Source organism: Moesziomyces antarcticus (assembly GCF_000747765.1).
Source record: "Moesziomyces antarcticus DNA, scaffold: scaffold_v10001, strain JCM 10317, whole genome shotgun sequence".
NCBI classification, from domain to species: Eukaryota; Fungi; Basidiomycota; class Ustilaginomycetes; order Ustilaginales; family Ustilaginaceae; genus Moesziomyces; species Moesziomyces antarcticus.
This window is the reverse complement of record NW_014639009.1, coordinates 1,100,822-1,123,703: the sequence shown is the minus strand read 5'-3', so window position 1 is coordinate 1,123,703 and position 22,882 is coordinate 1,100,822. Positions and strand designations below refer to the sequence as shown.

The 22,882-nt window shown below is 61.5% G+C and overlaps 8 protein-coding genes across 8 annotated transcripts in view; 5 read left to right on the top strand and 3 right to left on the bottom strand.

Moving 5' to 3' along the window:
* Window positions 1-119: 119 nt before the first annotated feature.
* Window positions 120-3,218, bottom strand: PAN0_001c0401 (mitotic chromosome condensation-related protein; the record flags this gene model as incomplete). Its single annotated transcript, XM_014804018.1, has 1 exon — window positions 120-3,218. One exon carries the CDS (start codon window positions 3,216-3,218, stop codon window positions 120-122), a length of 3,099 nt encoding a protein of 1,032 aa, XP_014659504.1.
* Window positions 3,219-3,670: 452 nt separating this feature from the next.
* On the top strand, window positions 3,671-4,900 carry PAN0_001d0400 (ribosomal protein S5 domain 2-like protein; the record flags this gene model as incomplete). The annotated part of the gene is made up of 2 exons (XM_014804017.1): window positions 3,671-3,993; window positions 4,069-4,900. The coding sequence occupies 2 exons, from the start codon at window positions 3,671-3,673 to the stop codon at window positions 4,898-4,900; spliced, it is 1,155 nt and encodes a 384-aa protein (XP_014659503.1).
* A 1,020-nt stretch (window positions 4,901-5,920) lies between these two features.
* Window positions 5,921-8,977, top strand: PAN0_001d0399 (PDT-domain-containing protein; the record flags this gene model as incomplete). The annotated part of the gene is made up of 1 exon (XM_014804016.1): window positions 5,921-8,977. One exon carries the CDS (start codon window positions 5,921-5,923, stop codon window positions 8,975-8,977), a length of 3,057 nt encoding a protein of 1,018 aa, XP_014659502.1.
* A 1,024-nt stretch (window positions 8,978-10,001) lies between these two features.
* PAN0_001d0398 (chitin synthase 4) lies at window positions 10,002-12,824 on the top strand (the record flags this gene model as incomplete). The annotated part of the gene is made up of 1 exon (XM_014804015.1): window positions 10,002-12,824. The coding sequence occupies one exon, from the start codon at window positions 10,002-10,004 to the stop codon at window positions 12,822-12,824; it is 2,823 nt and encodes a 940-aa protein (XP_014659501.1).
* Window positions 12,825-13,160: 336 nt separating this feature from the next.
* Window positions 13,161-15,470, top strand: PAN0_001d0397 (uncharacterized protein; the record flags this gene model as incomplete). The annotated part of the gene is made up of 1 exon (XM_014804014.1): window positions 13,161-15,470. One exon carries the CDS (start codon window positions 13,161-13,163, stop codon window positions 15,468-15,470), a length of 2,310 nt encoding a protein of 769 aa, XP_014659500.1.
* Window positions 15,471-15,592: 122 nt separating this feature from the next.
* Window positions 15,593-18,385, bottom strand: PAN0_001c0396 (uncharacterized protein; the record flags this gene model as incomplete). The annotated part of the gene is made up of 1 exon (XM_014804013.1): window positions 15,593-18,385. The coding sequence occupies one exon, from the start codon at window positions 18,383-18,385 to the stop codon at window positions 15,593-15,595; it is 2,793 nt and encodes a 930-aa protein (XP_014659499.1).
* A 1,410-nt stretch (window positions 18,386-19,795) lies between these two features.
* Window positions 19,796-21,985, top strand: PAN0_001d0395 (uncharacterized protein; the record flags this gene model as incomplete). Its single annotated transcript, XM_014804012.1, has 1 exon — window positions 19,796-21,985. The coding sequence occupies one exon, from the start codon at window positions 19,796-19,798 to the stop codon at window positions 21,983-21,985; it is 2,190 nt and encodes a 729-aa protein (XP_014659498.1).
* Window positions 21,986-22,472: 487 nt separating this feature from the next.
* The window catches only part of PAN0_001c0394 (uncharacterized protein), a gene marked incomplete at both ends in the record, with an annotated part of 1,050 nt that continues 640 nt past the window's right edge, over window positions 22,473-22,882 (bottom strand). Inside the window, one exon of the mRNA XM_014804011.1 lies at window positions 22,473-22,882. This exon is cut by the window's right edge and continues 640 nt beyond it. Within this exon, the coding sequence (XP_014659497.1) occupies window positions 22,473-22,882 (410 nt within the window).

Sequence of the window (22,882 nt, the reverse complement as noted above, 5' to 3'; positions counted from 1 at the left end):
CTTGTATCAATGCCAGCCTTTTGCGAAGCTATGCACAGCGGACTGGCGCATGATGTCCTTGGAGACGTATCTTGTTCGGTGGTACAGTCAGAGACGGAAACAGTATTACAAAAACGGATCTAGTCGTCATCTTCTTCTTCCTCGTCCTCGTCATCGTCCTCGGCATCATCATCTTCATCCTCGCTGTCGGCGACCTTGCGCCTTGCGCCGCTCTTGCCGGCCGCAGCAGCGGAGCTTCGCGCCGACGCCAACTTGGAGGTGGACTTTCGGCTAGCTTTGACAGCCTTTGCGGCCGACTCGGCATGAGCTGCGATGACGTCGTTGACATCGACGCGAATCGCGTCAAAGAACGCTTTGAGCCCGCCGAACGCCGGCGTCGAGTCGAGGTCGAGGCCATCGAGTCCAGCTTCGCACTGCGCCGCATACGCCTTGACGAACGCAGCCTCGAAGCGACCGAGTGCATTCTTGGAGACAGTGTCCTCGAGCGGGTTGAGTTCCTTGAGTCCCGTAAGCAGGATGAGAGTTTCCTGGACCTTCGCGTCGGGCAGTTCGTCGGGGAGGAATGCCTTGCCGAGCAGCTGGCACATGACTTTGCGCTGGTCCTTCTCTTCGATGGTGTACATGGCTTTGATGAGGTCGATGGCCACATCCACGTGCACCGTCTCGTCGCGCACGCGACCAGCGACCATCATGACCTTGTCCGGATCGGTCCAGTCGAGCAGCTGCAGACCGACCTGCATGGGTGTTACCATCTCCTGGTCCTCGTCCTTCTCTTCATACACCTCGGTGAGCACCTGCAGCACCGACACAAATACGCGCTGCAGGCGACGCTGGTTCCAGCTCGACGAGCCGCAATAGACGGGCAGGAAGTACGACAGGCACTGGCGCAGCTCCTGATTCTGCATGGTCTCGGGCGACATGTAGATGAGCACGAGACTCTTGAGCGCCTCGTCGTCTTCGACCATGCCGGTCAGCATGAGCTTGGCCATGCCCTCGCATGCTGCGCTCTGGATGGCTGCATCGTCATCCTCGAGCAAGCTGAGCAGATAGGCCACGATCTGGCGCTTGCCCGCTTCTTCGCCCGCAGGGTTGCACGAGCACAGGTAGGGGATGGTGTGGCAGATCAGAAGATCGAACACGGCCTGGACGACCCGCAGCTTGATCTCGCCTTCGGCTTGCTGCACCTGTTGGAGAAAGAGTGGGAAATATTCGAGCGCCAAATTGCGGTCCAACAGACCGCACAACGCGAGACACGTCAGGCCGAGCTCACGTACGGGCGCGTCCTTGGAGCGCACCGCCGGCGCGATGAGCTGGGGAAGCAGACCGTGGAAGGCCGTGTTTTCCTGGAGCGCACCGACGACACGTTCAAGCATGGCGCGGACGATGGTCAGGCGCCGATGCTCGATGGCGAGCGCATTCTGCGACGGCGCATCCTTGGCCTTGATCGACTTGCGCGGCTTCTTGCGCGCCAGTGGCGTGCCATCGATGCTCATGGTGTCCTCAGCGTCGTCGTCGTCCGATACGATCGTCTCGTCATCGTCCTCGGCTCCGAGCACCTGGACAATCTCGACGATCATGCGCATAAAGTCCCTCTGTCCGTTGGACAGCTTGAGCAGGACATCGAGGCAAGTGGGCACCAGATCCTCGGGCAGCTCGACGTCCGAGATCATGTCGCGCACCAGGCCAAACATCTTTCTCCTTCCGATCTCGTCGCCGTAGTCGGAGGCGAGCGCGATGCCGAGCAGCTGCGAGACGACAAAGGTCTTGTTGCGGATGGTGAAGGCGACGATTTCGATCTCGTCTGCTGGAGCGAGCGCGCTGCTGGAGAGCACGTTGTACTGCTCGATGAGCTGCACGAGGCCCTCGTATTCCTTCTGGATGTGGAAGGCGAGCGCAGTGACCATGGGAAGGCATTCCTCGAGGCGGCGATCGTTCTTGGTGCGACGGAAGTAGTCGACAAAGACGCGGACGAGGAAGGCGGTGGAGGGAGCGAGATTGGCCCAGAATTCGTCGGCATCGAAAGACACCTGGGCGACGATGGCCGGGCGGCTCTCAAAGATGCTCATGAGGGCTGCCTCGATGTGCTTGGACGCGACGACGTCGAACTGGTTGAGGAAGACGACGAGGTCGCCGCCGCACGCGTCGAACCAGGCGGTGACGAGCTTTTGAGCGGCACGTTTGACGCTCGGCTCTCGTTCGCCCATGCCGACGCGGACGACCTCTCCGGCCGCATCAATATCGAGACCGAGACGTGAAGGCCCGGCTTGCGAAGAGGCGGCGCCCTGGAGCGACCTGTGCTGCGCCTTGAGCATCATGGTGAGACTGCCGAGATAGACGCAGCGGCGGTTGATGGGGTCAATGTCGCGCAGGCGCTCCAGGAGGAGGGGCGAATTCTGCTCGTCGGGCGTGAGGTTGAAGAGGGCGGCTCGGCGCACCTCTGCGCTGGGGTCGAAACGGAGCGTCTCGATGAGGGCTTGCTTGATGTCTTCCGAGTCCTCGTCCTCGTCATCGTCGGCGGTCTGAAGCTTGGTGAGGGCAATGACGGCTTGTACACGGACAGCTGCCTCCTTGTCCCTGGCACGGGAGAGGAGGAAGGACTTGAGCGTCTGGAAGAGCTTCTCGTCGACGGCCTCTAGACCGTTGATGAGTAGGGCGATGCAGCCACAGCAGCGAAGGCGGACATTCTTGTTCTTGGATACGAAGCCCTTGAGCAGGTGCTTGAGGAGGAGCGAGGTGAACCTGGTGGCCGAGGTGTCCTCCTCTTCCTCGTCGTCGTCCTCCTGCTCCTCTGGCTCACCGGCTTCCTTGCGAGCTGCAGCGCGGTCGGCGCGTGCCTGCAGACGGAACTGCTCCTGAGCATAGGTGACGTATCCGGCGACGAACTTGCAGATGCGGTCGGCGTTGGGGACGCCCTTCTTGATGGGCAGGACGCGATCGAGGCAGCCTACGAAGATCTCGTTGAAAGCCTTTTCGCCGATGGGCCTCACGCGGCCGTCGGAGGCGGGCTCGGTGATGGCGGCGACCTTGAGGTGGATGCGATGAAGCGAGACGATGTTCTTGCGATGGTTGGCAAGGCTGTGCTGCGCCTGTTGGAAAAGAGGCGGGATGGAGGCGTGCAGGGCGAGCAAGGTCGGATGCGTGATCTCCTTGCGCGGCTTCTCGACGGCCTCACGGCGAGAAGCGCCGGCCGAAGCCCTCGAGGCGACCGCGACTGGCATCGTGATGGTTGATGCAGAAGTATCGAGATTACGATGTGGACGTAAAGAAAGGCAGACGAACAGCGCCTTCGCTGCGGTTGAAAGTGTTTGCGGCGCAGTCGACCGGCAGGGTCTGTGGATGTGCTGTTGCTGCCGCTGCCGCCGCCATTTCCCGACGACGCGTTGAGTTGGCTGAGGCGCGAGCAGCAGAAATTTCGAGCCACAGCAGCCTGGATGATTTTGCGGTATTTTGATGCAACGCGGCGAGGCGGGGGCGAAGTGTGTGTGTTGGTCTCGAGGCGCAAAGCCCAACAGGCGTGTCGAATAGCCTGGGTCACGTGCCTCCACTTTGGCAAGATCTTTTTGGAGGTTTCCTGCTTTTTTTCCCGGCTACTGTGGGAAGAGGCAGGCTGCAGCCTCTGCCCTCCGCTCTCTGCCACCTACACCACACCATTGCGACAATCGACACAGCCATGGCACCACAAGCTCTGTCGCGGTCGCAAGGCGACTTCTTCCTACGAGGTCTCACTTCTGATCCACCGCAAAGGTCGGACGGACGTCATCTGCTCGCCTTTCGGTCCCTGCAAATCGACACGTCCGTCGCAGCCCAGGCAAACGGATCGTCTCGCATCACGCTCGGCGGCACAGAGATCTTCTGCGGTATCAAAGCAGAAGTCAGAAGCTTTGGCGATGACAGCGACGACGAAGACGAGGAGGCCGAGTTTCAGACGCAGGACGACCAGGAACTCGCCGCCGAGGGCAGAAAGACGGGACGCATCAAGTGCTCGGTAGACTAGTAAGTGGCACACCCTCTGCCTCCAAGCTGGGCACTCTGAATTCGGTATTGACCATCTTTGCATTGCTCCTGCAGCTCGCAATCCTTGGTGCACTCTTTCGACAGCAAGGTGCTGGACGCCTTGTCCATCTCTCTCTCATCCATGGTCAACTCGGCCTTCTCGCCAAGATCATCTCCATTGCCTTTGCACCAGCTGCTCATCATCGCCAACGCCAAGCACTGGACAATATACATCGACCTGCTCGTCAACTCGCTCTCCGGTGGCAATCTGTTCGACGCTGCTTTTGCTGCCATCTTTGCCGCCTTCTACGACACTCGCATCCCCGCCACGCGCGGTGTGGCCTTCGAGGCGCCTGCGACGCTTGATGAGTCGGGCAACGCTGTGCAAGGCGCATTTGCCAACTCACAGGGCGATCTGGACCAGATGGGCATCAAAGGTCTGCTCAAGAAGAAGCCCAAGACACATGCCGCGGGTCCGGCCAACGCGCGGTCCGGACCGGCCTCCAAGGTGGTCGATTTCGAGCTCGAGCACAGCGGTGAGGACGGAGCCGCACTAGATGGTCGTCAGGACTTGCCGCTGTGCATCACGGTCAATGTGCTGCCCAACAGCTACTTGCTCGATGCCGATGTGGACGAGGAGGCGTGTGTGGGCGCACGCGTGCAGGTGCTCGCAACACGCTCGTCCAAGGTGCTCTCGGTACGCACCACGGGCACCGAGGAAATCTCGTTCAAGCGTATCAGCGAGGCCATCCGTATCGGAAGCGTTCAGGCAGCAAGGCTCGTTGACGCGTTGTTGGATCAGCTGGCTCGATCGACAGGTCCAGAAGACGAGGAGGAGGAGGAGGAGGAGGATGCCGCGGACGGCGTCCCAGCGCCAGCACAGGCGTCGATGGACGTAGACGCATGAACAGCCACGTGGATCTTTCCTGCGTCCATCTGCAGCGATGGCGTACAAACCTGCCATTGTATCTCGTCGTTCGCAATGATACCACCACGCCATCTTCCCACGCAATCAGTGCCACGCCTGCGCCACGCGCGTAACTTCGGCAGGAGCGGCGGAAGAGCCAATATCTGAAACGTACAGTGCGACAAGACTACGGCAGCACATGACGGCTGTGCCATTGTCGCTTCCCAGAACCTCTTCGCACGGCCCAGACGCGGGAGTGCGAGCGCGCAACCAGCTCCCTTTCTCGCACAACGAATTCGGCGGGATAGCGCCACCCTGAGCCACTCGTACAAAACCAACAGGATCCAGAGCCTCATTGACCTTCTGCTCGGGCTAGACCGACATCTGTGACTGCTTTCGGCTTCGCGCGCAGATGTTGCAACGCCCACCCCTTCCGCGACAAGTGACTTGCAAAAGCTAGCAAAAGCTAGATCGGAACCGCTCTTCCCTTTTTCCACCGTGGTTGCAATCTTGAAAAAAGGTTCGGGAAAGAAGGCCAAAAAAAAAGACGATTGAAAAGGCTCACGCCAAGATCTGTGGCTGCAAACACTGAACGCCGAAATGAATGCCGTAGCCTGTCAAGAACGCATGAGAGCTGGCGGAAGAGGCCGTACCGGAGCCGGTTTCATTTGGGTATGGATATGAGCTCACGGCGGAGTGTGAGCAAGAGAGCATGTTGAGCTCCAGCGGGTCACGCGAGCTTTTTCAGAGTGGGGCGCACCCATCATGTGGAGCTGCCCTGTGCGCGGAGCGCAGCCTCAAGCTCAGCCGCGGGAGCCACAGCCTTCGATTGGATTTTGGAAATGGGACCTGCTGACTTGGCCAAGTCGCCGCGCAGCCAGGCTGTGTCCATCATGCGTCCAGCCGGCCGAGCTCTGTCTGCACGAGGGGCAGAGCATAGAACTAGCCATCCCGCCTTCCTTTCTCTTCCGCCTCCATCCCTCTCGAACGCTAGTTGCAACACCGACAGCGATCATCAGTATGGCGTCGTTCTTCGCAAAGGCTCGTGAGCGCGCCGAGGCTGCGGCCCAGCAGCTTCAGGCACACCACGCCGCCTCTTCCGCCAGCAAGACCGGCGACACCTCGAGCTCCAGCACCACCTCAGGCACCGGTTCCAGCTTCTACACCGGCTCGGTTCCTCACCTCCTCCGACACGGTATCGCCTCGGTCGACCCTCGCTACGAGTCCACCCGCCAGTTCCACCTCCTCAGCCAGGCCGTCAAAGGATTCAACATCGACCACGAGGCGGCGGGCCGAGAGGCCAAGAACCTCGCCAAAGCCACATTCACCTGGGGACAGCATCATCTCCCGGAGAAGCGCGACGACAGTGTCGGCGATGAAGTGCTCGTCGATGTCACCGATCGTCTCGCCTACGTCTGGCACGAGATCGGACAGCTGGAGACCGCGCACAGCCAGAGCGCCGAACAGGCCCGCAACCGCCTCAAGCGTTTCGAAAAGGCAGAGATGGAGCTTGGCCAGCGCCGCGCTTCCCGCAACAAACTCAAGAAGGAGCTCCATGCCCTCGTGCCCGAGCGCGCCATGTCCGCCGGCAGCGAACGCGCTCAGGAAGCCGAGAAGCGCCTCAAGGACCTCATCGACGATGACCAGGCCGACGAAGAGTCCCTGAGCAGGACCAAGCGCGAGAGCCTCAAGGAGGGCTACTCGGCCATGTTCGACAGTCTCATCGAGCTCGGAGAGAAGATGGCTCTCGTCGCCCGCTACGGCAAGCTCATGACTACGCTCATCCCTACCGACAAGTCGCCCTTCCCGGCCACAGTCAAGCCGCGCGGCGAGACCATCCCGCTCTGGGAAGGCGCGGCTCGCACCGCAGAGGTGCGTGCGGCGCTTGCCTCTGCCCTCACGTCCTTCCGTCCGGACCTGTCCGTGCCGAGCTTGCCCTCGGAGGCCGCACTGTCATCTGGCACAAGCCTCGGCCGTGCAGACACCGTCTCCTACGCCGTCTCGCATCGCGCGGAGCTGCAGCGCGACGAGGCTGCAAGCGATGCAGCGACGCCAGCGACTGTCGCCAGCGCTGCACCTTCGTCGCCCCGACGAAGCAGTTTGTCGCCCGATCGCAATGATCGACTTCAGCCAGCCAGCGCAGATGGTAACGGATCGACGCAGAAACTCAACCTCAGCCCGTCCACGCTTCCCGCGCCCCTTCTTCCGCCTCGGCCCACCCGTAGCCCCTCAGCAACTTCCGACACGCTGCGCTCGCCTCAGCCGGATCCTTTCGCTGACCCCGTCGCCGCCACATCGGCGGCCCATCCATCCGTTCAAGACGAAGAAGCATCCGGTCCTCCCGGTCCGACGGTCGCAGAGACCGGTGTGGTTCCGAGCGGACCCGGCGGCCCCAAGTCGGGCACGCTTCGCCCTCGCAGGGCATCTGCCGGCCAGCGATCCGCCTCGATCTCTGCGGGTGCGGTGGCTTACCTCGGCCCTACTGGCACCTACAGCCACCAGGCGGCGCTCAAGGTGTTTGGCGAGACCGGAACGAACCTCATCCCCATGCAGAGCATCACGGGCGCCATCGACTTTGTTCGCCGTGGCACGCCCGGCAACGCCAAGATCGCCATTGTGCCGGTGGAGAACAGCACGTTCGGACCTGTTCGGGACACGCTGGACAATCTGCTCAACATCAGCAATGGTGACCGCCACGCCATGCGGCCCTCGGAGGGCGCCCACCTGCATGTGGTGGGCGAAGCATGCTTGGCGGTGGACCATGCGTTGCTGTGTGGGCCGCGCACGTACCAGAGGCTCCTGGCGCTTCAGGGCGATTCGGATGCCAACGCACCCATTCGCGACGACACGCTGTCCAACATCACCAATGTGATCTCGCACGAGCAGGCGCTCGGACAGTGCGCACGCTACCTCACGCGCTATCTGCCGCAGGCGCGCAAGAAGGCGGTGGACTCGACGGCGGCGGCGGCGATCACGGCGCTCGAGTTCGAGGCCGGGACTGCGCCGGGCATGGCATCGGGCGAGTCGCTCGGCTTCTCATCCAACTCGCTCGTGGTGGCGGTTGGAGCCGAGGCGGCTGTAAAGACCGTTGGCGTGAGGGTGCTGCGTTCGAAGATCCAGGACGTGCAGGACAACCGCACGCGCTTCCTGGTGCTGGCGAGCGAGCCGCTGCAGAGCTTGCTGGCCACCAACTCGCTGCCGGCCTCGCTGTCGCGCCTGTACAGCGCGTCTGCGCCGGTTGGCATGGTGGGCCGCTCGCTGCTGGGCGTGCACGATGCCGTCAGCTCGGACCTGGTGGCCGAGTCCGGCAGCTACAGCGACCTGCCGAGCGTGCTGGACAGAGTGGTGCCGGAGCTGAGCAAGTGCACCGAGGTGTCGATTCGCAAAGTGGACCGTCGCCCGGCTTCCATGGTGGCGGCATCAGGGGCAAGCAGCGTGTGGAGGGGCAGCTACGTGTTTGAGCTGCAGTACTCGGCGGCCGCTGCTAGCACTGCAGAGGCGAAAATCCGACAACTTGTCACGCAGCTCACGGTGGGTAGCTCGGCGATCAGAACGGTGGGAGATGCTGCGCCCGTAGCGTACCTGGGCAGCTGGCTGGTGGACGGAGCTTCGCTGCGGGGCGAGCCGCTGCTGGGTGCGCAGTCAGGTGCGCCGCTTTCGGCTACGCCGCAACGAATCGGTCCGGGTATGGCATCGTCTGCATCGGCGGCATCGGGCTTCTCGGATCTGGCCACGCCTGGACACAGTGGTGCGGTGCATCTGCCAGCATCCGGATCGACGTCGTCGGATCTGTCTCAGTCGACGCTGCACGCGGGCGCACCGATGAGCGAGAGGGAGCGCAAGGAACGCGAGGCGAGGCAAGAGGCGGCAGAGGTGCAGCAGCACGCGGCGCAGGCGCGGTTGGTGCGACAGCAACAGCAGGCAGAGCTCTACGGTGTCGAGGCGCAGCCTTCTGGGGCCGGTGCCACCCGCCCAGAGCCACTGGCGGGTCTGCAAGAGAGCGAGGCGGAGGAACGCCTGGATGAGGGCGAGGGCCTGCCCGCGTACCAACCCTTTGATCCGTCTTCTCGGACCTAACCTCGGAAATTTTCGCCGGAGTTGGCTTGTCGTGACACCGCCAGTCGGTGTATCCGTTGTTCCGTCTCAATAGCTTCAAATCGTAGTTCGTATTGGCTCAGACCAAGGCTTGTGATACATTGCCGGGACGTGGAGATGAGCAGCAATCAGCATGACCGCGGAGTAAAGGACCGCGTCGGAAGTGCCTGGCGACACAGCCATCCGGCGCAAGCCTCCTGCAGCCGCGGAAGAGGAGAGGGCGGTGCAAAGGAAAGAAGCGCGCAATTTGCGGCCGGGCGTTTCTTGTTTTTGACAGGGGCGCTGTACAGCTGTGCATAACGTCGTTGGATGCGGTGTGCAGAGGCGGGGGGTGATCCAAAGGGTCCTTGTGCCCAGTTGCCAGGTTTCGTCAGCGCGGCCCGGCCCGTCTTGGCTCTCCAGGGTCCTCTAGCCTCGCCTCTGTAGACAGGAGAATTTCCATCCGAAGAAAGGGGGCACAGGGGCGCGGACTTGCCAGAAACGGCGAAAAAAAAAGTGGAGCAGACGAGGCGATGATGCAGATGCGCAGAGCAACACCTCTCTCTGGGCGCGTAGATCGGATAGTCCAACACGGCCTTGGCTGGCGTGCCTGCCTGCCTTTTTTGAAGTGCACCTTCTTGGCGCGCCCCTCGTCCGCAGCCGGCGCACAGCCTTGGCCCGCACGGCGCTTCCTCAACTCACGACTGCCTTTGTGTTCCGCCCGTCCCGCTCACGTGCAAAGCTCGCCCTCGAGTGCGCATACGAGCTCGCTCAACTCCGCACTTTGCTTTCCTTCCTGCGTGTTTGTCTTTTGCTACCACCATCTTCCATTCGTGGTGCGCAACGACGTCAAAGACCGGGCCTAGATACCCAGGAGGAACATTTTCCTCTTTAGCACGACCCTCCCTTCATTGGTCCGGACCTACGCCCTGCAAGCCGGACTGGGACCTTCACCTCATTCTCCCTCGAGGACCCACGCGCGCGCGCTTAAGCCCACTTCGATCGACGCAACGCATCGCAACTCGCAATGCCCCCTCGCTATCCCTTCGGAGGCGGCGGACGCACCTCGGACGAGGCCCAGCACCAGTCGCCCGACGGCCGCCATCCTCAGACCGCAGAGGCTCGAAGGCAGTCGCTCACTCGACAGAACAACGCCTATCCAACCTACGACCTCGGCGCCGAGCCTACCTCGCAGCCTCACGTCTCCTACGACCCCTATCTGCCCCCTTCCAACTCGGGCGATCACACCGGCTACGAGCTGCCCTCGGCCGACTACTACGACCACACACGGCCTTCCTACCCGCCCCACGTCACCTCGCCCCGCATGTCGAATCCCTACAGTAACTCGCAGCCCCACCGCGTCGGTGTCGACCCCTTTGACGAGCACGACAACGATGTGCCCCTCCTACCCAGGGACGGCAACTACGCCTACGCGCCCGCGTCACACTTTGACGAGCATGGCAACCACATTGGACCCATGGACAAGTATGGCGACGAAGACGGCATGGACGTAGACGGCGCCAACGGCCGCGGCCGCCTGCTGCATCCGCACAGCGGCGACCCAGACGACTACATGCCCGGCGGCTTCGACCCCAGCCTCATGGAGAACGGCACTGCCGGCGGCGTGCGCTACGGAAAGATCCCGCAGCGTGTGCCGCGCAGATACAAGACGCTCAAGCGCGTCGAGCTCTACCACGGCAACCTCGTGCTCGACTGTCCCGTGCCCTCCAAGCTGCTCGACAAGCTCAACGACCGCGAGTCGCGCGAGTTCACCCACATGCGCTACACCGCCGCCACGTGCGACCCGGACAACTTCAAGGACGAGCGCTACACGCTCCGCCAGGTACTCTTCGATCCGCCACGCAGGACCGAGCTCTTCATCGTGCTCACCATGTACAACGAGGACGAGGAGCTCTTCACCCGCACCATGCACGGCGTCATGACCAACATCGCCCACCTCTGCACAAGAGAGCGCTCCAAGACCTGGGGCAAGGAGGGCTGGAAGAAGGTCGTCGTCTGCATCGTCTCGGACGGCCGTCTCAAGATCAACTCGCGCACTCTCGCCTGCCTCGCCGCCATGGGCGTCTACCAGGAGGGCGTCGGTAAGAACGTCGTCAACGGCAAGCCCGTCACAGCCCACATCTACGAGTACACCGCCCAGCTCTCCATCGACCCCAGCATGCACTTCAAGGGTCGCGAAAAGGGCATCATGCCCGTCCAGATCCTCTTCTGTCTCAAGGAGCGCAACCAGAAGAAGATCAACTCGCACCGCTGGTTCTTCAACGCCTTCGGCCAGATCCTCCAGCCCAACATCTGCGTGCTCCTCGACGTCGGAACCATGCCCCGGCCACGATCGATTTATCATTTGTGGAAGGCATTCGACATCAACTCCAACGTCGGCGGCGCTTGCGGCGAGATTGTGGCTCTCAAGGGCAAGTACTGGAGCGCGCTCGTCAACCCGCTCGTGGCGGCGCAGAACTTCGAGTACAAAATGTCCAACATCCTCGACAAGCCGCTCGAGTCGGTGTTTGGCTACATTACCGTGCTGCCCGGTGCCTTCTCGGCGTACCGCTACATTGCTCTGCAGAACGACGCCATGGGCCAGGGGCCGCTCCACTCGTATTTCAAGGGCGAGACGCTCCACGGTGGTCAGTCGGACGCGGACGTGTTTACGTCCAACATGTACCTCGCCGAGGACCGCATCCTGTGCTGGGAGCTCGTGTCGAAGCGCGACAGTGCGTGGATCCTGCACTACGTCAAGTCGGCGCAGGCGGTGACGGACGTGCCGGACCAGGTGCCCGAACTCATCTCGCAGCGTCGTCGCTGGCTCAACGGATCCTTCTTCGCGGGCATCCACTCGATCATCAAGTTTGGCTACATCTACCGCTCGTCGCACTCGTTCGGGCGCAAGTTTGCGCTCCACATCGAGATCATCTACCAGACCATCCAGCTCGTCTTTTCGTGGTTCGGCATGGCCAACTTCTTCATCGCCTTCTTCATCCTCACCAGCGCCATGAGCGACCGCATCAAGGCGCTGCATGTTCCCAATCTCGTGCTCTCGTACATCTACGTTGCCTTCATCATCTTTTGCTTCCTGCTCTCCATGGGCAATCGACCGGCGGGCAGCAAGTTCGGCTACACACTTGCCATGGTCGTCTTTGCGCTGCTCACGCTCTACATGACGGGCGCAGCGATCTACCTGGCGGTCGACTCGATTCTCAACGCTACGGGGGCAGGAGGAGGAGGCGCCGAAGCGCTCGTCTCGAACCGCACCTTCGTCAACATTGTCATCTCGCTGGCGGCGACGTTTGGTATCTGGACGATCGCGAGCATCATGTTCCTCGAGCCGTGGCATATGGTCACGTCGATCATCCAGTATCTGCTCATGGCGCCGACGTTTGTCAACGTGATCAGCATCTATGCCTTTGCCAACATCAACGATATCTCGTGGGGCACCAAGGGTTCGGACAAGGTCATGACCGATCTCGGTGTCGTTGGCGGCACGGGCAACAATCAGGTCGAAGTGGCGATCCCGACCGAGTCCAAGGACATCAACGATGCCTACGACGATGCCATCCACGTGCTTAGCAACAAGCCGCCCAAGGCAGGGCCCGGACCCGTGGACAAGGACCAGAAGCAGAAGGACTACTATGCGACGGTCAGGACCAACGTCGTGCTGTGCTGGAGTCTCAGCAACGCCGCGCTTGTGGTGGGCATTCTCAATATCTCGTCGATCAGCACCAGGACCGTGTATATGGGCTTCTTGCTGTATTCCGTCGCCGGTCTCGCGCTGTTCCGGATGACGGGCTCGACCATCTACCTGATCAAGCGACTCTTCTCTGGCGAGTAATGCTCCAAGAAAGACCGCTCGAACAATCTGCATGCTTTCTTTTCCCGTTCGTCTCCTATACGATACACTTGCGCAGTAATGAACCTAATGGCCAAAGACGATACGTTTGACGTGCTTCCATGTGTGCGGCCAACATGAGGCGAGAGACTGATGTGCTGCGTTAATTTTTCTTAGCCGTGCCTGCGCGGGAAAGAGCCTCCACTTGGCGCTTGAAACGAGACTCTGATTTTTTGGCGGTCAGAAAAAGTTTGAGGTGGAAATCCACGTGCTCGCAGGAATTGCAACAGCCGATGCAGTGTGCGCCTCTTGCTTGAAAATCGGGCATTTTTTCGCAGGATGACGCTTTCCTTCGCGCCCCATCACGGCCCTCACCTTTCCGCACCACACTCGCCTTCATCAACCTATCGCGCCACGTTCCTCAGCTCAACTCGCGCAGACTGGACAGCCATCGTGCGTCGGCATGCACTGAAGCATAGACGGCCTTGTATTGATCACGTACTTTTTGGCGCCGCTTTGACAGCAGACATGGCGGCAAATTCGGTCATGGCGGCTGCGCAGGACGCGGCCATGTCTGCCGTCCAGCAGGCTACTTCCAACGCCAGCAGCTCACAGAGCGGCCCATCAAAAACGTCGATGTCAACGTCGCGGAGGGCGAAAAAGCGAGGCAAAGGCGGTGCATCCACACCAGCCTCTTCAGCCGGGCCAAGTAGAGACGCAAGCCCAGGCAGGAGCCAGGAAAAGCACGCAGTCAACGGCACACAGCACAGTGACGACGACGATGACGACATGGAAGAGGGCGAGTATGCGGGAGACGCAGGCGAGATGAGCTTCGTCTTTGACACTGCGGGCGATATGGACGTGGACCGCGAGATCGCATTGGAAGACGGCCCCAAGACCGACGGCGCCGATACGCATGTCGAGGCGGGTCTGCTGCTTCCTTCGCACGTCAATGTCATCCCGCAAGCCGATCCCAGCACCTCTCTTAGCAACGGCCTGGAGCAGGCAGGTGGATCAGCAGAGGCGCCAGCGGACGGCAGCGACGTCGAGGGCGATCTGGGCGACTTTGAACAGCTGGACATGGACCCCACCACAGCGTCACGCTACTATGGCGCGGAAGAGAAGGCAGAACGACGGGCAAAAGAACAGTGCCTTGCGTGCGGCGAGCTTGGACATGACCGCCGACACTGTCCGCACCAGCACTGCCTGGCGTGCGGAGCGATGGACGAGCATCCGACGCGCTTCTGTCCGCTCAGCACGAGCTGCTTCCGCTGCGGCGGTATGGGGCACCAGACACGCACGTGTCCGAAACCGGGGCGCGGCCCGCGCAGCGAGGAGTGCGAGCGCTGCGGCTCGTACTCGCACGTCAAAGCGCTCTGTCCCACGCTGTGGCGCGTGTACGCATACAGCACCCAAGACGATTATGGGCGCTTCCAAGCCAAGGCGTTTTTCAAGCTGGAGTCGACTGCGGGCGCGCGCGACCCACGAAAGGACCTTGAGCCCGATGGCTCCGAGCTTTCGGACTCGGAAGACGAGTTTGTGCGCGCCGGAGAGCCCGAGCTGTCTGCCAAGGAATTCGACCCGGCGACGAGGTGGTGCTACAACTGCTCGGGGGCAGGCAATCACTGGGGCGACGACTGCCCCGAGCCGCGCGTGAATCCGACGCGAGGAACGGGCGAGCCCTCTGCGTTCTCCGAGTTTGTATCGCGTCTAGGACCGTATGGCAAGTTGGTGCCGGGTGCGCCGCCGCTTGCTGGGTTCCAGATGCCCTCGTCGCAGTTCACGTTCAGCGTGGGCAGCAGTGCGACGATGCACGTGGCGGCAGATGGCGCTGGCAATGGGTCCCCCCGCGGAGGCGCCCGACTGGGGCCGCCGGAGGGCAAGCTTGCGATTGGGCGACACGTGCTTTCGTCGCGCGATACGAGTCGTGCCTCGTCGCCGTTTGCCGGGTCTGGCGGTTCGACAGCAGGCGGATCTCGCAGCGACAGAGTTGTCTCGTTCGACCGCACGCAGGCTGTTGAAGTCGATGGTGGATTCCTCACTCGCAAGGAGAAGCGCAAAGGCAAGAAGCCTCTGCCTGCTGAACTCTTCGCGCAGTGGACACGGGATAAGCAAGACCACCCGGAGCACGCGGATGAGATCCGCGCCGCGCTGGAGCGACGTGCAGACCTCGAGGCCAAGGGTCTTGATTCCTCGGGCGTGCCCACAACGCGCGATATCGTCGGCGAGAAGAAGTGGAACCGCACCTCGCGCGACTCGCGCGACGACTCGGATCGACCGAGCAAGAAGCGTCGTGCCGACTCGCCGGACAGCAGCGACTCGGATTCAAGCACTGGCCATAAAGGCCGTAGACGCAAGCGCCGAGGCGACGGTAAGAACTCGCGCCCGCACACCGGCTGGTCCCACTCCGGCAGTGCACCCGACGCCCCACCCTCTGGCGGAAGCAAGTTCTCCATGGGCGGCAAATTCGCCTCCAAACGTCCCGGCAGCTCGAGACCCAAGGATAAACGTCCCAAGCATCCCAGCTCCAAATCCGGCAAGGGCAGCAACAAGGGTGCCAACAAGAGCCCAAAGAGAGACGCAGCTCCACCGCAGCAGCAACCCAAACCACGCGGTGGAGGAAGCAAGTACCGTGGCAGCTACTTTTAGACTCGCACCCATCTTTGCAATCGCATTTCAAGCATACAGTCGAGGTGTTTTGCCCCTCATCCACAGACCATGTGTGCGGAGACTCGAATGGAATTGTGCTCTCACATGAATCGAGTGCGTGACTACTCGGGGATGTGCGGGACCGCAGGCTGGGCTGCATCGCGCACATCGGCACTGGGCCTGTTGGCTGCCGCTGAGCTCGTGGCCGAAATCCGGCTGATGGCCGAGCCCCTGCTTGTGCTTTCTGAGCGGTTGAACGCCGCACCGCCGGCGTATCCGGATGAGTTGGACGGCCGTCTCGCTCGCAGCGCCGACGTGATGGATGGCGACCTGCCCTTGATTCCTGCCGTGATAGAGCCTCTGCGCTCGCTCAGCGCGCCCGCGGTGCCTGCAGCCCCCGAACCGCTCGCAGCAGCACTCGCCGAGGTGGTGGTGCGCGTACTCGAGGTCGAGCGCCTTCGGCCCTTGAGACTCGCCACAATGCCGCTGCCAGGCGCGGTGGACGAGGTGGACGGGCTCCTCCTGCGCTGTGCGGCATCCAATCTTGGCGGAAGCTCGCCGATCTTGCCCTGGTGGCGGAAGAGCTCGCCACCCATGACATCCAGCGGCTGGCTCGGGATGAGGGCGCGCTCCTGTGCACTGAGATCCTGCAGCGACATGCCGCACACGCAGAAGAGCTGCGACTGACCGCTGACCGCTGTCGATGTGCTGGTGCCGTTGGGTCCTGCCGTCGAGAAGCCACTTGTAGTGTTGTGACCGTGGTTGAAGCTCGCCGAGGCGTTTCCGTCACTGCTCGGCGGGTGGTGCGCAAAGCTCGTGAGGTCGTACGGCATCTCAGCGCGGCGCGAGGACGGGTCTGGATCGGCTGAATACGCCGGCAGGGTCACCGCATCGTAGGCGCAGCAACACGACGGAACAAGCACGGGCTGTCGAAGCGCAAACACTTTGAGCCTCCTCTCCTTGGCCTCCTGTTCTGGCGTTGTCGCCGTACTTCCAGACGGCTTGCGACTGTGCACGATCTCGACGACGATGATGTGGCTGAAGCGGATGCTCGCCTTGGAGGCAGCCACGGTGGACGCGCGAATGTGGTTGTCGTCCGGCATGCGCGCGATGCCCTGCACAGTCCAGGCATCCTCTGTGCCCGAGTTTCGCACAAAGCCGTCCGTCTTCTTACCGTCGCCATGCGATCCGTCGTTGTTCTTGGGCGGCACCCAGCCCTTTTCGAAAAGCTTGTGGCGCTGGACGGGCACCGTCTGCTTGCCCTTGCGCTTGGTACTGAGCTCGATACTTGTCTCGAGCGAGACACGCACCAAATACACGATGAGGTCTTTCGGCGGGTTGGGTGAGTTGACATCGATGTTGAAGACACCGCCGACGGAGATGTTGTTGGATGTGCAAGCGATGGAGACCAGGCCCACGGTGGGATGCATGTCGTTGTAGAGCACCGTGAGGGGTGTGGGTCCACTGTCGGGCGAAGGGTTGACCATAGGATACAGGTCGCGCCAACACTCGACGTTCGATTTGGCTCGACCGGCTCCGATGGCGGTAGCCTTGATGATGTAGCGCACTCTACCATAAGGCGAGCGCTCGTAAGGAGGAGCATCGCAAGGAATAATGAAGGCGAATTCGAAGCCGTGCACGCCCTTCTGCAGCTCGAGGCCGTCTTGGTTGGGTTCTGTCTCCCAACCACCATCGCCCTCGGAGCCTGGAGTGACGACGACACCTCCAGATGAGCCCGAGTGCTCCAAAGGAGGACGGTCGGCGGGCCCTCTGCGGCCCCTCTCGCCCTCCTCGTCGACCTGGACAAGGTCGCTCGTGTGAGCTGCGCTGCCGCGCCCGACAGGCACGCGTGATTTGCTGCGTGCCTTGCGAGAGCCGAAAAAGCCGATGGAATGGCTCCTGGATTTGGCCTTGCCCTTGTCGTCTTCGGCGTGAGCGTTTACGTGCAATCCAGAGGATTGCGAGGAGGTCGACTCTGCTGGTGTTGCGCTCATGCTCCTGCGCTCGGCGTTGGCATGGACGGCAAGCGACCTGCTCAGGTGTGCAGCCAGCTCGTCAGTCTCGCGCATCGAGGATCCGCGTTCGTCGGGTGGAGTGCGATCGTTGGAAAAGCTTGGGCGTCGTGACCTTTGGGGCGTCGCGGAGATGCTTGGCGGCAGGCTGTGCTCAGTGACCTCCTGATCCAAGGGCGCGGTGGGATTGGTGCCGTTGCGCAGCGCCTCCGAAATGGCGTAGGCGTAGGTAGGAGGCGAGCGCATGGATGTGCGGCCTCGCTCGGACAAGGCTGGGGCGCTGGGTGAAGAGGCGCGACTGGCAGGGCGACTGTTGGACGGCGAAGGGCTGTGACTGATTCGGCCCATGCCCGAAGCGAGCTTTCGACCTCTGGAGACGGCACGCGCCATCGAAGCCGGGATGCTGCCTCCGGGACTGTGCGATCGCATGCCGAAAGCCGAGCCCGAGCGACCGGCGCGGTCAGGAGTCGCCGAGCTCCGTCCGCGTTGTTGCTGCGCATGTGAGGAGGAACCGACCTGATGGCTCGGCCCAGCAGAAGCCGAGCGGTGATTGAAAGACAGGAGGTGATGGTGGTTGTGGTGGTGGTGCTTGTCCTTATCGCTTTGGATGCCGATCTCGACGACCTTTTCAAGGACAGTGGAGTCCTCCCAGCTGATGGGAGTGAGGCCAGCCGATGGATCGAGGATGGCGATGGTCTGGACTGCCTTCAGACGGACGCGGATACCCGAGATGTGGCGGGTCGATGGGACGTAGAGTTCGACGAGACCTCGCACGATCTCGTCGTTGGCCATGGGCGGCCTCTCGTGGCTCTCGGGCAGAGGGCGATCAGGTGGATGCAGGAAGACGGCATTCTGGAGCAGGTGGAGTTTGAGCTCGCAGGGCTGGAAGAAGGTGGAAAACATGGTTGCGCTGGCGTCGCTCGTAGGGCTGTATGACCCGGAGAAGCAGCGCACTCACCGCCTCAGGTCGTCCGAATGCAGGCGTTCGGGGCTATGAGCGCATATGCAAGATAGGCCGCAGCTGGCTGGCGGCAAAGGATGTTCCGAGGTCGGGCGGGTCGTCGATGCTGATCACGATGATGTGGTTGCGATGAATGCGAAGAGCGAGCAGGAAGATGAAGATGAGCAGAAGGATTGATTGTCGAGACGGAATCGAAAAGATGCACTCTGTTGGTCTGCAACGGTCGAGGCGGCTCTTGTGGGTGAGCTGTGCGGCTTTGCGTTCAGGGTCGCAGTCGCATGCACATCCGTCGCGGTCGACCGTGATCCGAGGAAATCGCAGCTGCAATCTGCCGAAACCGAGAGTGGGTTCCGCTAAAATTCCCGATGCGTTGCAGCTTCCGAGCGTAAAATCTGGTCCGCACCGCAAATCTTGTCCGCATCTCTGGCTGCCATTGTTGCCTCTTTGCTCGGCACCCAACTTGCTCTTCGGCATCGCTTAGAACCCTGCCGTCGGCGAAAGCGGCGGCCGGAGTACGACGAATCACACACAGGGGTCCAAGGGTTCCGTGCGTCCGTCGCTGCACCGCAGCCGCTTAATGCGAAGACGTATCTGAGCCAGATGGACGCACTCGCACCCCCGCTGCAGCCTTGCTGTGAGGCTACTTGACCGGCCCACCGTCTAACACGTTGGAAGCATCGCGGGCTGAGCCGAGATTCGTGAACACTTCGAAATCTCAGAATGTTAGGTTCGACCGATCTTGAACTCATCGGGCCTTCGGTAAGTGAAATCGCGATTATGCACAAAATGGATTTTGACAGGCCCAAAGGGGCAGGTTGGACGAGCATCTGCAGGTACCCCTGAGCGAGCCGAGCGTTGAGAACGGGTCGACGGCCGTCTTGCAGCTTAGAGTTGACTGCGAATCCAGCTCCGCTCCTCGACATGCCGTCGTACCACTTTGTGTCGCTCACACGAGCCCCTGTGTACGTCGGCCTCTTATCACGCACGCACGCACGCTGGTCGCCCGGCTTCTATGTGTGACCTCTGACCTCGTGTGTGTGCCTCGCCCGCGAGCGTAGATTCCAACCTGGGCCGCCCTCGTGGTCGTACTCTGAGAACCAACGCGTTGCGCCTCCCAAGGGCTTCCACGAACCCCCTGAGCGCCACCTGAACCTGCTGCATAAGTTACCTCGGCCTACAGCCAAGCAATCAAGCTTCCTCGTGCACCTGCAGCCGCTTTCATCCGGGCCCCTTCAGCATAGCCCACTTCATCTCACCCACCACTTCATCATCCTTGCTTCGTTGCGACCATCCGCTCTGACACTTTGCTAGGCTGCCTGGCGCCGAAGCGTCTCGGCCGCTCCTAACGCACAATGGCTCCGCAATCGTGGGCTCGCTCCACCGCACCATTGCTCGCCATTCGCAGCACCGACCCCGACACCACCTTCCAAGGCCACGACTCGACCGACATTGCCAATGCGCTAGCAGCGCATGCCCATAACATGGCCGAGATCGCCAAGGAGTCGGCTGCGTCCTCGGACGTAGGCGCCGCTTCGTTCCAGGGCCACGACTCTGCCGACGTCGCAAACGCCATCCAGAACTACGTCGTCAACCACCAGGACGAACCATGGCCACAGAAGTTCACGCAGCCCGGCCAGAGCGCCGCAGGTGTCCAGCAGACGGCGGTGGACCTGGCTGCAGGCGTACATGCTGTCACTGCCAGCTCGGATAGTGCCGTCTTTTCTCTGTCCGGTCACGTCCACGATCAATACTGGATGAGCATCCTGCTCTGCATCGTCTGGATCGTTCTCGGTCTCTTCATGCTCTTCTTCGGCTGGGCATCGTTCTTCTGGGGATGCAACGTCGGCACGAAACGAAGCAGGATCGACGACAAGGCTACAAAGTCCCGCCGCTCATCGTTCCTCTTCGCAGGCACGCCGCTGGCAGGCGGTATTGGCGGCGTCGTCGTCGGCTTCCTCTTCTTCTCCTTCCTCACCACCGTCATCACCTCGACCATCTGCATCACCCAGGCCAAGTCGGTGTCTTCAACCTCCTTCTTCGTCATCTGGCTCATTCCAGGTCTACTGGGCGCAGCTCTGGCTGGGCACTGGTCGCTGCTATCGCGCGCTTTCACGGGTCTGCTGGCAGGCGCCTGCTTCACGCTCATCGTCACGGCAATGTTCGGCATCCACACGCTGATCATCCGCGCCATCTTCATTTCGGTCTGCACCAGCCTCATCACCGCACCACTCCTTCTACCCAGGCGCAGCGCTATCCACTTCCATCTGCTCAACATCTGCGCCTCCCTCATCGGTGTTGTGACGTTCCTCGATGGAGTGGCGCTCTTTGCTCCGCCTCGCGCCAGCTCCGATTCGTGGATCGACCTGTGGGTGCTACTGTTTGCCCTCGACGGCTCGGCTTCCGAGGCGAGCGCATCAAAGAAGTGGGGCACCTCGGCCTTCAAGGGCTTCATCGCTGCTGCCGTCCTCGGTGCTGTCGTCGGGTTTCTCTTCGAGTTCGTCTTCCACAAACACGCGTCCGAAGACCCTGATATGGAGTGGAACAACTACCTCGGATCCTTCACACAGCGTCTCGAATCTCGCCAGCCCGCGGACGCAGAAGACCGCGCGGGCTCTTTCGAGCCTGCTCCGGGTGTCTGGCAGAAGCTCTCGCGTGCCTTTGCTCCCTCAGGTCAGCCTGCGGCTTACGGCAACATCTCGGCCGCTGGCGATCTCGAGAAGAGCCCCCTCACCAACCTCCCGGGCGCGGCATCAAGGAGACAGGCTCGTCGTGCTCGCTCGTCCAAAACCCGTGGCGGCCCAGCCAAGTTCGAGGCGCTGGACAAGCGTCACGGCGACTTTGACTTTGACTCGGATTCGGACGCCACGGAATACGACAGCGACTCGAGCCTGCGCAAGCTCAATCCGCGCAGCAAGGCCGTCTCGGCCAAGAGCATGATCAGCAGAGCCGATGCAGATGAGCTTGCCGACGAGCTGAGGCCGTTGAGTGCTAGCAACGACTCCAAGACCGATGCCTTGCGTCTTCCAAGGCCTCCCAGCTATCGCACCAACAGCAGCGCAAGCGGATCCGGATCAACTGGCAGCGGCCTCAGTGGCACCACCGTCAACTCCAGCCGCGATCCCTCGGGCGTCTCCAGCCCAGCCGCGCTGTCCTCCCCGACGCGACCATCGTTCTCGCGACATACCACACAGTCCCCTCCGCCGCCCTTCCCCACGGCCGAAACTCAGCTGTCTGGCTCCTTGAACCCCTCGGTCCCCGCAACGCCCTCGCTTGTCAATGCCATTACTCGCATCCAAGCTGCCCAGGCGCAGGCTCGCGCCTGGTACGAGACACAGCAAGAACAGACCTCGTCCGGACTCAAATCGTCTCTCTCGGACCAAAAGATCGCACCGAGCGCATCAAAGTCGGCAGTAGAGACGACGTCCAAGGATACTCAAGATGCAACAGCACGCGCTGCATCGCCCACGGTCAAGCCAGAGAACGCCGACTTCCAGAGCTGGTGGGGCAAGGAGGTGAAAGGTCACAAGAAACCTTCCTCGTAATCAAGCTCGGCGGCGCTTTCTCCCGATTCCGGACCCAAGTGTGAGATGGATCGATGGATGCACTTCCGCATCAAATCGTCGTTCATGTGATGCAACCGTCTTCCAGCGTCTTGAAGATCCCACCTTGTAAATCATAGGCGCTGAGTTCTCAAGGCAACGATCCCTGTATAGTTATGACTCCATAATGCACCTTTCACGATAGGACAATATTATTTGATGCGACAAGTGCAAAGCCGAGTGTGTTCTCAGAGGCAAGAACGTCGCCTCTCGGTAGCGTCAGATGGATCATTTTGATTGCGATCGCAGCTTTGCGGTACAAGACCAGTTGAAGCTCTTCTTACAGCCGGAGATGAGCGGATACATCGGTGCCCGACCTGCGAGCCTTTGTCGAAGGGCGATTTGGGTAAGAGCTGGCACAAGCTCAGCAATGCAGACACGACCGCGTATGACTGAGGGCGCACTGCCACACCTGGTCAGACGAGTTTCTTCAGTTGCCACCGTTGGGAGTGCCACTCCTCTTGCGGTAGTCGCCGCCGTGCTCGCTGCCCTTGTCCTTGCCATTGCCTTCACCGTTGCCATAGCCATAGCTGCCTTTCTTGCCGCCTTTGTGGCCTTTGTTTCCGCCGCGTCCCTCGCCTCCCTTGAGATCGCCACCGTGACCACTCCCCTTACCATCGCCCTTCTTGTCGCCGCCCTTCTGATTGCCACCATGGCCACCATCTTTACCTTCCCCCTTGTTGTCGCCACCCCTCTTGCCGCCGTTCTCTTGACCACCCTTCTTACCGTCACCCTCCTGGTGACCGCCCTTGTTGTCGCCGCCCTTCTCACCGCCACCGTGACCCTCTTTACCGTTGCCCTTGTTGTCGCCGCCCTTCTCACCGCCACCGTGACCCTCTT